At 40.0% G+C, this 14,695-nt stretch overlaps 1 protein-coding gene across 2 annotated transcripts in view; it reads left to right on the forward strand.

Moving 5' to 3' along the window:
- SEC16B (SEC16 homolog B, endoplasmic reticulum export factor) overlaps positions 1 to 14,695 on the forward strand; it is a 76,836-nt gene that overhangs the window by 53,611 nt on the left and 8,530 nt on the right. For both annotated transcript variants that reach the window (XM_067467651.1, XM_067467652.1), the window contains exons 17-21: positions 157 to 270; positions 2,252 to 2,321; positions 5,082 to 5,333; positions 10,770 to 10,840; positions 13,137 to 13,280. In XM_067467651.1, coding sequence (XP_067323752.1) covers positions 157 to 270; positions 2,252 to 2,321; positions 5,082 to 5,333; positions 10,770 to 10,840; positions 13,137 to 13,280 — 651 coding nt within the window. The remainder of the gene's footprint in view (positions 1 to 156; positions 271 to 2,251; positions 2,322 to 5,081; positions 5,334 to 10,769; positions 10,841 to 13,136; positions 13,281 to 14,695) is intronic.

A 14,695-nucleotide genomic window follows, 5' to 3' on the forward strand; every position in this document is an offset into this window, starting at 1 on the left:
CATTAGATCTGTGGTGAACATTTTTTTTTTGTTGGGACTCTGTCCTTATTTGTAAACATTTATCTTGTCACTCTCTGTTCAGTGCTTTCAACATAATGCTAACTTGCGTTTTGAGGTAATAATTGATGATCTCTTCTCCCTTTCCCAATGGTTCAGCTGGCAGAACGACTAAAACTATCTGATCCGAGGCTCCTTGAGAGGCCTGAACAAGAGGTGACTTTGGAACCAGGTTGGCTTGTGGAGCTTCGAAAACTACACCAGCAGTGGGAGGTGAGAATGTGGAGTGGAGGGGAGGTAAACAGATTTGGGAGACAGGAGATCAAGCCAAAACGGATGTAGAATACTGTAAGAGTGTGTGAGGAAGACAGAGGTACCCATCATTGGAATGAAGAGAGCATGTTCCTTTAAGCCAAAGGGAAGAGATAGAGATGCTGGCTCAAAATCATGAACAGCAGCTGGTTAGTTGGAAAAGAATATGTGAGAAGATAAAAGAGAGAAATGCTGAGAAGAAGGGGGGCAAGGAAGGTGAGATACCTTTGAATTTATCTGTATTACAATGGGATTATTATTATTATTATTATTATTATTATTATTATTATTCTGACACAAAAACACAGTATGTCACGGCAAATGAAATCTATATGCTGGATTTCGTATCACAAAATCACAAGTCGAACATTTCCTAAGCGTCTAGGACTGTGTTATGTATTTTCAAATGATGCACTCAGATCCAAGTAAGGTGGCCTTTTGCAGTTGACAGATCATGATTTTGTCAATGTTTATTGTTTCCAAATGCCTGCTGAGATCTTTTGGCACGGCACCCAGTGTGCCAATGACCACTGGGACCAGTTGTACTTGTTTATACCAGAGCCTTTGCAGTTCGATTTTGAGGTCCTGATAACACCTGAGTTTTTATTGTTGTTTTTCCTCAATGTGGCTGTCACCTGGTATGGCTACATCAATAATCCAAACTTTTTTCTTTTCACAATTGTGATGTCTGGTGTATTGTGTTCCAAAACTTTGTCAGTCTGGATTTGAAAGTACCACAGTATTTTTGCATGTTCATAAACCTCTGCAGGTTTATGAACCCGCCAATTCTTTACTGCTGGCAGGTGGTACTTGTGATATAAGTTCCAGTGACTAATTTGGGCCACAGAGTTGTGCCTTTGTTTGTAGTCCATCTGTGCGATTTTCTTGCAACAGCTGACAATATGATCCATAGTTTCATCAGCTTCCTTGCACAGTCTGAATTTTGGGTCATCAGCTGATTTTTCAATCCTGGCCTTAACTGCATTTGTTCTGCAATTATTATTATTATTATTATTATTATTATTATTACTATTATTATTATTATTGACACAAAAGCACAGTATGTCACAGCAAACGAGATCTATATGCTGGATTTTGTATCTCAAAATCACAAGTCGAACACTTCCCAAGCGTCTAGGACTGTGTGATGTATTTTCGAATAATGCGCGCAGATCCAAGTAAGGCGGCCTTTTGCAGTTAACAAATCATGATTTTGTCGATGTGTATTGTTTCCAAACGTCGGCTGAGATCTTTTGGCACGGCACCCAGTGCGCCAATGACAACTGGGACCATCTGTACTGGTTTATGCCAGAGCCTTTGCAGTTTGATTTTGAGGTCTTGATAGCGGCTTGAGTTTTTCCTGTTGTTTTTCCTCAATGTGACTGTCACCTGGTATGGCAACATCAATAATCCAGACTTTTTTCTTTTCCACAATCGTGATGTCTGGTGTATTGTGTTCCAAAACTTTGTCAGTCTGGATTCGAAATTCCCACAGTATTTTTGCTTGTTGTTGTTGTTGTTGTTGTTATTTCTTGGTACTGTTTCATTATCTGGGCAGAGGCCACAAGGGGGCACTAGAGAGAGAAGCATAGTCCATTTGGGGGAGGGGGCGAGTTGAAAGAGGAAAAGCATTTCCCCCATTTTTTTCTGGTTATTCCTCCTCCCCCTTCTCATATCATAAACGAGAGTTGTTTCTTTGATGGGGACCTGCTGGGAGGAATAACAGGAAAACTGGGAAAATTGTTTTACTCCTTCAACTCACCCCCCCCCCCCGGTAAAATGGACAATCCTTCTCTCTCTAGCGCCACATTGTGGCCTCCTCCCAGATAATTGAACAGTACCATTTTTTTAAACTTTTTGGTACTTTTCCATCCTCAGGCCCTGCTCCATTTGACTACAAACTTAACATAATCTTCTTTTTCCTCTTTCTCTTCTGATTAAGGAAGAAGGAGGTCTCCTCAGTTCTACATCCACACAATCGGCATTTCCTGGAATCAGTGGGCCAATATCAGGTAAAATAATTAAAAGTCCACACAAACCAGGGCATGTGTCATACACTCAGGTGCGTCATATTGAATGAAACCATACTTCTAAAGTTAAACTGATGTATTTGTGAACTACACTGAGTGTTAACAAGTGGGATTCTTTGCACTGATTTCCAGTTTACTTCTGAATCCAGTACAAAAAGTGCTAATATTAATTTGTATGGGACCGCTGTATCTGAAGGACCACTCCTTCCCATAGATTTCCACCCAAATCCTGAGGTCAACATTAAAGATTTAGCTCTTCAGGTCGAGTTATAGTTCAACTTTGGATGTTTCATTTTAGACTACAGTTCCCAGAATTTCCTAGCCCTCAATGCCAGAGGTTGTGCTGACTATGATATTCTGAGAGCTGTAGTCCAAAAAAGTAACATTTCCAACTTCTATTCATAGTGAGTTATTATTTCAGTAATAGCCACCCCATTAAGGCCTCTCTGTCTGCTGTTCTTGCTGTCTAATGTAGGTGATTTGTGTGAGCGATGGTACTGAAAAACGATCACCCATAGGTTCAGTCTCTACATAATTCTTAGCAGGAAGCATGCCACTGAACTAAATGGTTCTGAATTTTTAGTTGAAAAAAATGGCAACATGAATATTATTAGTGCTTTGATTCTGTGGCCCGAGTTATGTGCTTTGGGCTAAAATCAAAGCCAAAGTCACATTCAGCATTTCTGTAAGCGATCAGATCAAGGATTTTATCTCTAGCCCCATCTTGTCTGATGGCCGATAGTTCTCTATTTTCAAACCAGGGAACATCCTAGCATTTAGTATTTCATTTTGTGTGGTGAAGATTGAACTTGGGGCCTTTTCCTTTCAAAATATTGTCCTGTGTGACTGAGCTTTTATCCTTCCTCTTAACTGCTCATCCATTTATCATTACAACGAAAGTCTTTATTGGCATACACTAACAAAATCACAACACAAGCATTTATAACAAGATGAAGCCACAGATAAAAAAGGAAAAGCATAATTAAAGGTTATTAATCATACAATCATACAAAAGAACTAGCTGTACCCACCATGTGTTGCTGTGGCCAATCTTACCTCCCTCTTTCTCTCCTTCTTTCTTTCTCTCCTTCCTTTCTTCTCTTCCCTCCCTTCCCTCCTTTTCTTTCCCTTCCTCTTTCTCCCCTTTCTTCCACCTCTACCTATTCTTGAACTGCAACTCCCAGCAGTCCTCCTGATCGATCTATGTACCTACCTATCTATCTCTATCTAATCTATCTATCTGGAGGATTGCTGGGAGTTTCAGTCCAGGAAGAATAGTAGAGGCCAAGATGAAGCACGTTGGTCACATCATGAGAAGAAAGGAAAGCTTAGAGAAGACAATTATGCTGGGGAAAATGGAAGGAAAAAGGAAGAGGGGCTGACCAAGGGCAAGATGGATGGATGGTTTCCTTGAAGTGACTGGATTGACCGTGAAGGAGCTGGGGATGGTGACAACTGACAGGGAGCTCTGGTGTGGACTGGTACATGAAGTCACGAAGAGTCGGAAACGACTGAATGAATGAACAGCAGCAGAACAGCAGTCCAGGAATAGAAAATAGGAAATATGCAGAGATTGTTATGCTCTCAAAGAAATCCAAGGAGAAGAAAGCTTGCATTTTGGAAGCAGTGCATTTGGATCATCCTCCTCTCCTAAAGGGCCTGGTCTAGGGGATGCTGGGAGCTGTAGTCCAGAAGAGATTATGGATATGCTATTGTGTGTGTGTGTGTGTTTTGCTGGGGGAGTCATTTTTTGCACATGTGCTGTAGCATCTTTTTGCCTTTTGCCCTTTTAAGTCCCCTATGCTGTGTTTTTCAGTGTTTTTATGAGTGATGGTCATTCGCTGACCTGGTAGGTTTATTGTGTCCAAATTTGGTGTCAATTCATCTAGTGGTTTTTGAGTTATGTTAATCCCACAAACTAGCATTACATTTTTATTTATATAGATGCATCAGAGTTGTTCAGGAGGTATGGGATTTTATAACACCCTTGGCATTGAAAATACTGTGAAAAAAATGGTATTCCTGTATTTCATCCATATATTATCATATTTATGACATACAAAACTAGAATGGTCAAGAGTTTCAAGAACATTTTATCATTAGAGCTCAACCCTATATGGCTCCGGTCCAGCGTACCTGTCCGAACGTATCTCCTTCTACGTCCCACCTCAGAGCTTAAGATCGTCTGGGGAGGCCCTGCTCTCGGCCCCACCTTTGTCTCAAACACGCTTGGCGGGGACGAGGGACAGGGCCTTCTCGGTGGTGGCCCCTTGCCTGTGGAATTTGCTCCCCGGGGAAATTAGATCAGCGTCATCCCTCCTTACCTTTAGAAAAAAGGTTAAAACGTGGCTGTGTGACCAGGCCTTCGGGCAATCAGGTTAAAGAACAATTGATAATGTTTGACTATGGAATGGAAGAGGATTTGGATAAGTTAAGCGGAATATTCATTAGTAGATGGCTAGATAACAGCCACCAGACGGGCAATAGCTAATCAGAGTGTAAGGACACTGTTTTAATCTTTATTTATTAATGTTCATGTTAATTTCTATATTTGTTATTCTGTATTCTGTATTTTATGATGCGGCATTGAATTATTGCCAATTGTAAGCCGCCCTGAGTCCCCCTAGGGGTTGAGAAGGGCGGGGTAGAAATGTTCGAAATAAATAAATAAAATAAATCTAGTTCCTGATTTCTGAGTTTGGAATTATATAGATGTTCTCTATCCAATGTTATGTCTTCTAGGTTTGGCACCAAATCAAGGATACGTGGCAGAGTTGGAGCACAATGTGCCTTCTCCCCTATCACCAGGTGTCTCAGATCAGCGCCATGAACCAGGTGTGGACCAGGAACTATATCTCCATCCTAGATCTGGATATCCAATAAATACAACAAATGCCGGTTGGAAGATACATGTACCTAGCAGGGGCCAGGGCTCTATTCCGCCACTAGGAGCAACTCCAGATGAACTCTCCTCATGTTTACACCAGCCAGCAGGTAATTAGGACTGCTACAGTGATACAAGATGATGTATACATATATTGGCCATTTAGTCGCAAACTGCAAAACATTTACAATTCGCCAATTGATTCTAGTGGCAATGAGAGAAGCAACAGGCATGCCCTTTCTAGAGCTTGAAAATGTTACTTAATTTGGATGAAACTCCCATCAAAGAATATGGCTGGATCTGCTAGGGAGAGGACTAGCAAGGATGAATGGTCAATGCTGGAAACCAGATAATCAGGGCAACTGACCTTTCTCCTGCTCATACTGGGTCCTTGTTCAAGAGCTTGTGACATTCTCATGGCCGGTGGGATGAAATGGAACAAGGCCCACTTGCTTCAATGTCCAATTCAGATGATTCTCCATCTGGTCCATTTTCATGCTTGTTATCCTCTCCCTCTCTCAGTAGAATGGGAAATATTGTGGCAACATATTTTGGATTCTCATTATCCCTTACCATTGGACTGGAACACCTGAGAGATGAAATCCAAAAGATTGTTTAAGCATTAAAAAGACTTTTATTGATTCAGCACCCTCCTCTAATTGTAGTTTCCAAAGAAAAAGAATGATGATAGAAGCATTTCCTGGTCTAGAAACCTCATAATTCAGGGCTGCAAAAGATGTGGCTTATTTGAGAGAGGAGGCTGGGATGGTCTGCTGTGTGATTGATGCTTTTGAAGGCTTTGATTAACAGCAGGCAGCAGATGATGTGATTAAAACTCATACAGAGAACGGGAATGAGGAGCGTCGGAACTGGGGTTGGTGCCAGTTTGTACAATGGAGAGAGCACTCAATGGACAGATATAAGGTCAATATGCACATGCAGACAAGGCCCTTCCCTCCTTTGCAGAAAAGCTATTTTCTTGAATTAGACGGAAATGAAAGCAAAATTGAATGCTTCAGATAAGCAGGAAACCCCACAGGGTTACTTAATGCTGTGAAGACTGACTTTGTCTCATAGCAGTTTTCACTACAGAAATAGTGGCACCCCTTCCAAAAGGCAGGGGTAGAGAAAGCTCCATAACCCCCCTCCCCAAAAGTGTTTTTTTCTTTGTGTCCCTGTGTTGTTTAATTAAATAGTTTTTTAAAATAATTTTTTATTAACCACAAAAAGAAAAACATTTCATTATGTATTGTCGAAGGCTTTCATGGCCGGAATCACTGGGTTGTTGTAGATTTTTTCGGGCTATATGGCCATGGTCTAGAGCAGGGGTCCTCAAACTATGGCCTGGGGGCCAGTTACGGCCCTCCAAGGTCATTTACCCGGCCCTCGCTCAGGGTCAACCGAAGTCTGAAATGACTTGAAAGCACACAACAACAACAACAACAACAACAATCATATCTCATCAGCCAAAAGCAGGCCCACACTTCCCATTGAAATACTAATAAGTTTATATTTGTTTAAATTGTTCTACAGTTTAATTATTGTATTGTATTTAAGTGTTTTTTGCACTACAAATAAAATATGCGCAGTGTTCATAGGAATTCATTCATGTTTTTTCCAAATTATAATCCGGCCCTCCAACAGTTTGAGGGACCTGGCCCTCTGTTTTAAAAGTTTGTGGACCCCTGGTCTAGCGGCATTCTCTCCTGACATTTCGCCTGCATCTATGGCAAGCATCCTACCTCTGAGGATGCTTGCCATAGATGCAGGCGAAACGTCAGGAGAGAATGCCTCTAGACCATGACCATATAGCCTGAAAAAACCTACAACAACCCACATTTTATTATTTTATATAGAAAGTGGGAGAACACTGAGTTGATCGTAAAGTAGGAAATAAAAAAAGAAGTGAGAACAACAACAACAAAAAGAAAAAAAGGAAAAAAAGGTCCCATTGACTTCCATTCTGTGCCTCTGCAGTTCTCTTTTTCTTACTTTGTACAATCATGAAAAAATAAAATATAAAATAAAGAGTCCGTGATTAAGTAATGTCTTTAAATTTCTTTTTTCTTTTTCGTATTCCTCAAGTAGATTCCAATCAGTCTTTTTAATTCATCTTCCCGAGATATTCTTCAAGAGAAACATTAATTCGTCCATATCTCTGATTTCTCTTAATTTGTTTAACCAATCATTAATATCTGGTATCTGTTCTGTCGCGCGCTGGGCCTGTAAATAATTGTCTTTAGAACAAGATGTGCAACCTTTGCCCAGCGGGAAGCCAGGGGGCCTAAAGAGAAGTTCTGAGAGGTTTCCACCACAAACAGTCTTTAGATGGCTTGAGAAGTACAACAAAGTCTTTTATTAATGAACAATCAAACAGAAACTTCTCTTGTCTTCAGTAAAGTTAAGCAAATGATTCCAAGCTTTTAGGCAACTGATGAATTCCTAATCTTGCCCACGAAGGAAGGCAACTGTCTTCAATAACTTCTTCTTTAAAGGAAAATCCCCTTTTAAACTTCTCCCAGGCTGACTGTAATCTAACCCTTACTGATGTGGGCTCCGCTACCGGGTCGAACTGTGTCTCGAACGCCGAGTGGACCTACCAGCAAGGCAGTAGATGTTCTCCAGCTGGAGTTCTTTGGTCTTTAGGGCTGTTTTCCTGGAAATTCTTAAAGGTTGAAGCTTTTGTACAGGGGAAGCTTGCACACATCCTATACATAAGTTTACCTTGCTGAGACTAACTAAAAAATGGCTCGCTTCCCTTCCCAATTGCCCTGAGCAAGGGGCGGGACCAAAACCTAACGATGATGGACAGGTGACTTGCCCTATGACTGCAACCAAAAGAAGCCACCTATCTGCAGAGTCCCTGAAACCTACGACTGCAATCAAACATTTAATACAAAGCAAATAAAGTTGGAGCTCCTGGTACAGCTGTACCAGAACAGTATCTTATCCAATTTCCAAAGTTTTGCGTAAGACAGTGGTTCTTAACCTGTGGGTCTCCTGATGTTTTGGCGTCCAGCTCCCAGAAATACTAGCAGCTGGTAAACTGGCTGGGATTTCTGGAAGTTGTAGGCCCAAAACACCTGGGGACCCACAGATTGAGAACCACTGGCGTGAGAGATTCTCGCCACCATTGACATATACGTAAATAAGATATCCTTATTATGGTCCAATGTTAGCTCTGAGTCCATGAGGCCTAATAAATAATATTCTGGGTTGTTTTTTTTAGGGGGGGGGGGGAAATCCTTCTAAGTATCTCTTGAGATTCTTTGTGTATAGAGTTCCAATATTTTTGGGTCTCCCTACAGGACCACCACATGTGAAAAAAAACTCCCCTCGTGGGAGTAATGGCATTTCCAACAGTTTTGTTTTCTACATTTTTGTACATAAAGCCAAGTTTCTTGGGGGTAATGTACCATTTATGAAACATTTTAAGCCAATTTTCTTTAAGGTCCATGGCATACATATATTTTAATTTCTTGTTCCAAATTTGTTACCATTCATTTAAATGTATGGGTCTTCTAAAATTTTCAGACCACCTAATCATACAATTCTTAACCACTTCTGTTTCTGTGGACCACTCTAAGAGTTTATTGTAAATCTTAGTAACAAGGTTTTTCTCTGTCTGAAGTATTCTGTCCATTTAATTAAATAGTTTGTTGGGCAGTTTTAGGCCTCAAAAAAGGTTTTTTAAAAAGCCCTGGATGTGACTTCTTCTTAATTCCTCATTTGCAAAAGACTTTTTCTGAGTCTAAGGCTAGTTCTATACTGCCATATAATGTAGTTTAAACTGCATTATGTGGGTTAGTGTAAAATATATTGAATATATTGAACTGCTGTTTTTGTGTGCAGTATCGCCAGTTTTGTTTCATCTCTGCAAAGTTAAGAGAGTAAAGATTTTCTGTTTAACTTGAGTACTGGTCTGTGACTATTTTGCATCTGGGTTTTTTGGGCGTTAGGTAGCTGGAATAAAATACATGCTGCGTAACATACTCTTCTGTAATGAAAAAAATATTCTGCCCAAAGTAACCGTTTTAAAATATATATTTTTGTTAGAAACTTGTCAATACATTAAATGATAGAAAACATACAGCCAAAGAGAAAAAGGAGGATAAAGAAAAGGTTAGAGAGAAAAAAACAACAAACAACAGAAAAAGGAAAAAGTTTACATTGATTTCTAAATTTCTTAATGATGGTTACAGTGTGAAGTTCCTTCTCCAGCTAAATTACTTCTGTTTAACCAACACCATTAATTAGCAAAACCTACAGTTAGCATATTATTTTCATTTTTCTGCAGAAAGGCAATCAAAGCTTTTCAGTCCTTCAGAAATGTCACCAGTGATTTTTCTCTAATCAATTTAGATAGTGTATCCACTCCAGCTAGGTCAATCAGTTTCAGCAACCAGTCTTCATTTATTGGAATTACAGTATTTTTCTGTTTCTTTTAAACAATAATCTTGTTGCCGAGATCATACAATGGAGTAATCTTTCCCATTTCATCTCTGATCATTTATCAATCTCAGTAAAAACAATTCCGGTTTCGATTGACTATCATCTTCAAAATCTTTTGTAACAGATAATGTATTTGATTACAAAATGTCAGGCTTCCCACAAGTTAAGCATAATATGAAATGTCTCAACATCTTGCTCACATTTCCAAACAGCTTTTAAACCCCCTTTATGCATTTTGGCCAATTTTTCTGGAGTCAAACACCAACAGCATAGATAAAGGTAAAGGTTGTCCCCTGACATTAAGTCCAGTCATGTCCGACTCTGGGGGTTGGTGCTCATCTCCATTTCTAAGACAAAGCCAGCATTGTCCATAGACACCTCCAAGGTCATGTGGCCGGCATGACTGCATGGAGTGCCATTACCTTCCTACTGGAGTGGTACCTATTGATCTACTCATATTTGCATGTTTTCGAACTGCTAGGTTGGCAGAAATGGGGGCTGACAGCGGGAGCTCATGCTGCTCCCCGGATTCGAACCTGCAACCTTTCGGTTAACAAGTTCAGCAGCTCAGTGCTTTAACCCACTGTGCCACTAGGGGCATAACATTTTATAAAAAAATCCTTAAGATCATAACTTAATGTGCTGTCAATTTCACTTCCTTTAGTGGCATTTCTCCCATTGTTCCATCTGTGTATTATATCCAAAGCTTCAAAATCACTTTATTGTAACTGCATCCGAAATATAGATTTGTTCTGTTCAAAACCGTATGCTTTTTATCCATTTCAAATATTTGTCTAAAAATACCATTAAAAACTATAACCCTCTGTCAATAAGTCTTTATTTGACTTTTTTTTTGTATTCATGTATATTCAAAAAACTGACTCTAAAGACCTGGGTTGACGTATCTATCGGTCAATATAAATACTGCACCTTAACTGTTATCAAAGAGGGAACCATCACCTTCCCCTGTGTCAAGTGGTGAAATACAAGCTCTTAGACAAATCCTAAATGTTCTGGTGACACAAAGGGCCTTTTCAAGACATTAGGTGTATGGTGTATGGAAGCAATAAAATCTCTTTTCAATTGGTCTGCAGGAGGCACTGTGGAATCCTCTGGACCATACAATTTCTCAGATCATCAGAAGAACTTTTTGGAGCATCATCAGGTGAGATGGAGAGAAAGTGAGAAAGGAAGCATCAATGTTAGAAGAATATGGGAGTTAGGTGTAAGATTTTCTTCCTCCTTTTATACTATCCTGAATGGGTGTGATTTAACAAAGTTGGATGCTGGGAATTCAGGGCAGACAAGAAAAATACAGTAGGTATTCCGGTGGTGCAAGACCTCTACAAAGGTGGTAAACTACAAAAATATTACTATTTTTTAACTGAGAGGACACCTGTCTAGGAATCTCTAGACCAGTAGTTCCCATGGTCCTCGAGGTGTTTTAGATATCAACACTCAGAAATCCAGCCAGCTTACCAGATGTTAGGAATCATGGGAGCTGAAGTCCAAAACAGCTGGAGGACCAAAGATTGGGAACCCCTGCTCTAAAACCTCTATGGTGACCCTTTGGTCAACCTCTGCTAGATTTATTATTTATTTATTTCGAGATTTTATATACCGACCCTCTCAACTTCAAAGAGGGATTCGGACCGGTTCACAACATGTGTTAACATACAAAAAATATACAATAACAACACAATGCCACTTCATTACACGATTAAAATATCAGCACCATACACATTAAAACATTATCATCACAGTTAAAAGAGCCAAATCGTCCGACACCATCACAATCCCATTCATCCTCCTCCTTTCATGTGGGCAAAGAATTAAATCAGTTGTCAAATGCCATGTTCCACAACCAGGTCTTTGTTAATTTCCTGAACGTCATGAGGGAGGGGGCAGTTCTGATCTCTAATGGGAGGGAGTTCCAAAGTCGAGGGGCCACCATCGAGAAGGCCCTGTCCCTCGTCCCCACCAGCCGTGCTCGTGCAGGCGGTGGGACCGAGAGCAGATGTTGATGTGCACTAGATGATCTTGAGATTTCTAGAGAAATGTTCCTTCTAGGAAATCTCTCATATTCTCCAGGGTGACCATAGAGATTTCTAGAAGATATTATGTCCATAAAAGTTAAAGGCACAAATGTTGGAGACCAACAGTAGTTCTTTAGTCCGTGCATAGTTGTACTGTGGATTTCACTATCAGAAAATTGAATGATAGGCACCAATTTATAGAGCTTTCAATGGCATGTAGAGAAATTAATGGAGCATTATGGTTATTTAACCTCGTATTGGAAGCAATATATCTTGAATGCCAATCACTAAAGAACAACAACAGGCTAAAAGGCTAACAGCAATAGCAGCCAGAGACCGGTATCTGCTATTGCTGTTAGCCTGTTATAGCACTGTACTTAATTCCCTGTCCCCTCATATTTTGAGTTTGCACTAGCCTCGACCCGGCCTTTTAATTGCTCTGAACAGGCAGGATTATTTTCAATATATATGTGTAATTGTGATAATTTTATGCTTATGGTGTTTTGTTAATTTTGTTTTGCTGTTTACTCTGTATCTTTTAGTGATGTTGCTTTATTATTATTATTATTTATTAAGGGTACTGTTGCCACCATATCTTGCTTTTGGCTGCTCTTCTGGCATCTGGCTTTGCTAGAGACTCAGGATTATCTGCACATTGCACCTACCTCCATATACCTCTACATATTACCTGTCAAGTTTCAGCATTTTAAATTGTCCATTACATTTTGCCCAGCCTTTAGGTTTTTAATTGTGTCACGGTGTCATTGTCTTACTGTTCTATTGTTTTGCTTGATGTTTTATTATTTGCTTATGAGTGTATTGTGTATCCTATGTTGTTGATTGTCGGCGGCCTTGGCCTTTGTAAGCCACATCAAGTCCTACGGGAGATTTTGCGGAGAATAAATAAAGTTAATAATAATAATAATAATAATAACCATGTTGCATGTTGGATTTACTTTTCTAACAGAGTTCGTGTTATATTCTTCTGACTATAAATTCAGTCTTTGCAAACATCTATCTAAAATGCAGAATAGAGCATGCTGGTGGATGTTGAAAACATGTCTTTATCTTTATTTTAAATTTAAATCCATTTTCCACTAGTTTCCAAAATAGCACACAGATCCATAAAATACAGCAATTCCATAATGGATTTGGATATGAGGTACCTGGGATAAAGTTCCCTCACTATCATAGATTTCCTTTGTGTTCCTGGGCATGAGACTGTCTCTTAAACTGGCTCCCTCCACTTGTGAAACAATAATGATGTTAATTTGGGTCACTGGACTGTTCTGATAGAATAGGGGTAGAGCACAAGTTGGTAGGTTTAGGCAACAGAAGGTTTTCTTCTGGTCTATATGAACCTGCTCCCAACTTCTTCCCTGATACTAGAACACTATCATGACTGTGTTTTTTGCCTAATGCCAGAGAACTGCTCGGATCCGATCTCTCTCTGAGAGCTCAACTATATCTATAACTGAGGATACTCCACAGTCTCCAGAAGAAGGTATAGGGGAGGGAGTCACATCAGAGAAGCCACCACTGGAAGAGACAGAGCAAGATCAAGCCAAGGTAAGGCATCTTATTGGGAAGGATAGTTTTGCTGACAGAGATCCATAGTTTAAATCAGCCTTTCTCAACTTGATGTTCTCTCAGATATGTTGAAATTCAGCACCCATAATCTTTAACCTGAATGGCCATTCTCACATGTCGTACAGTTGCTGCAATTCTGTGTGGCTTCAAATAGTGTAGTAGTTCTGCCTGAAGACATGCACTAGACTGAACCATATCCTACCACTATCACTTCAGGCCTTATGGAGAGTATTCCCATGGCTATTCAATGCTGCCTAGGGAGCTGGCAGGATTGAAGAAGACTCTGGCTATATCTTTGTAGCAGCAGCCCTGAGATCTTTGAGGATGGTCTGAAGGTTGCAGTGAATTCTTTTCTCTTTTGGCTAGGGAAGTTACGGGCAAACTTCAGGCTTCCAGGTGTTTTGGACTTCAACTCCCACAGTTCCTAACAGCCGGTAGGAACACCTGTAGGGCCAAAGTTTGTACATGGCTGGGTTAGAGGGACACAGCCAGATGCTTCTCTGATCCTGCTCATGCTCCATGAGATATGGAATAGCTGCAGTGTGTGAGAACATCAGATGCAATAACAGTAAGTCTGAGGGAGGAGAGCATTTGAATACACCAGACAGATTAGTGGAACACCAACATCCGTAATATACTGAAAAAGATGCAGGCAGGCATAAGGAAAATGTACATGTTTGTATGCTACTAACACAAGATAAAAGGTAAGTCTAGTTGTGTGGGGGTTGGTGCTCATCTCCATTTCTAAACTGAAGAGCTGGCGTTGTCCGTAGACACCTCCAAGGTCATGTGGCCAGCATGACTGCGTGGAGCGCCGTTACTTTCCTGCCAGTGCAGTGCCTAGTTATTTACTCACACTTGCATGTTTTCAAACTGCTAGGTTGGCAGAGCTGAGCCTAACAGTGGGAGCTCACTCTGCTCCCCGGATTCGAACTACCAACCTTTTGATCAGCAAATTCAGTAGCGCAGTGGTTTAACCACAGTGCCAGCAGTTTAACACAATCCCAGGCAAATTTAATAATAAAACATAATAATAATACATTTAATAATATTTAATAATAATAATAATATGATGTTAATTATAATTAATTTTTACCTGTGTTAAATGTTTTTAATGTTTAAATTATTTTTGTACTGTTGTGGGCATCGAATTGTGCCGTTTTGTAAACCGCCATGAGTCGCCCTTGGGCTGAGAATGGCAGTATAGAAGCATAGAACCGCATTGAGTCGCCTGTCAAGGGCTGAAATATGCGGTATAAAAGTGAAGCAAATAAATAAATAAATAAATAAATAAATAGTAAATAAAATAAAATACATAAATAATAATCCATTTTATTTGTTATCCACCTCTTCTAATGGCTTGAGATGGGGTACAACTCTGTCAAAACATAAAA

This window comes from Anolis sagrei, chromosome 4 (assembly GCF_037176765.1).
Source record: "Anolis sagrei isolate rAnoSag1 chromosome 4, rAnoSag1.mat, whole genome shotgun sequence".
NCBI classification, from domain to species: domain Eukaryota; kingdom Metazoa; phylum Chordata; class Lepidosauria; order Squamata; family Dactyloidae; genus Anolis; species Anolis sagrei.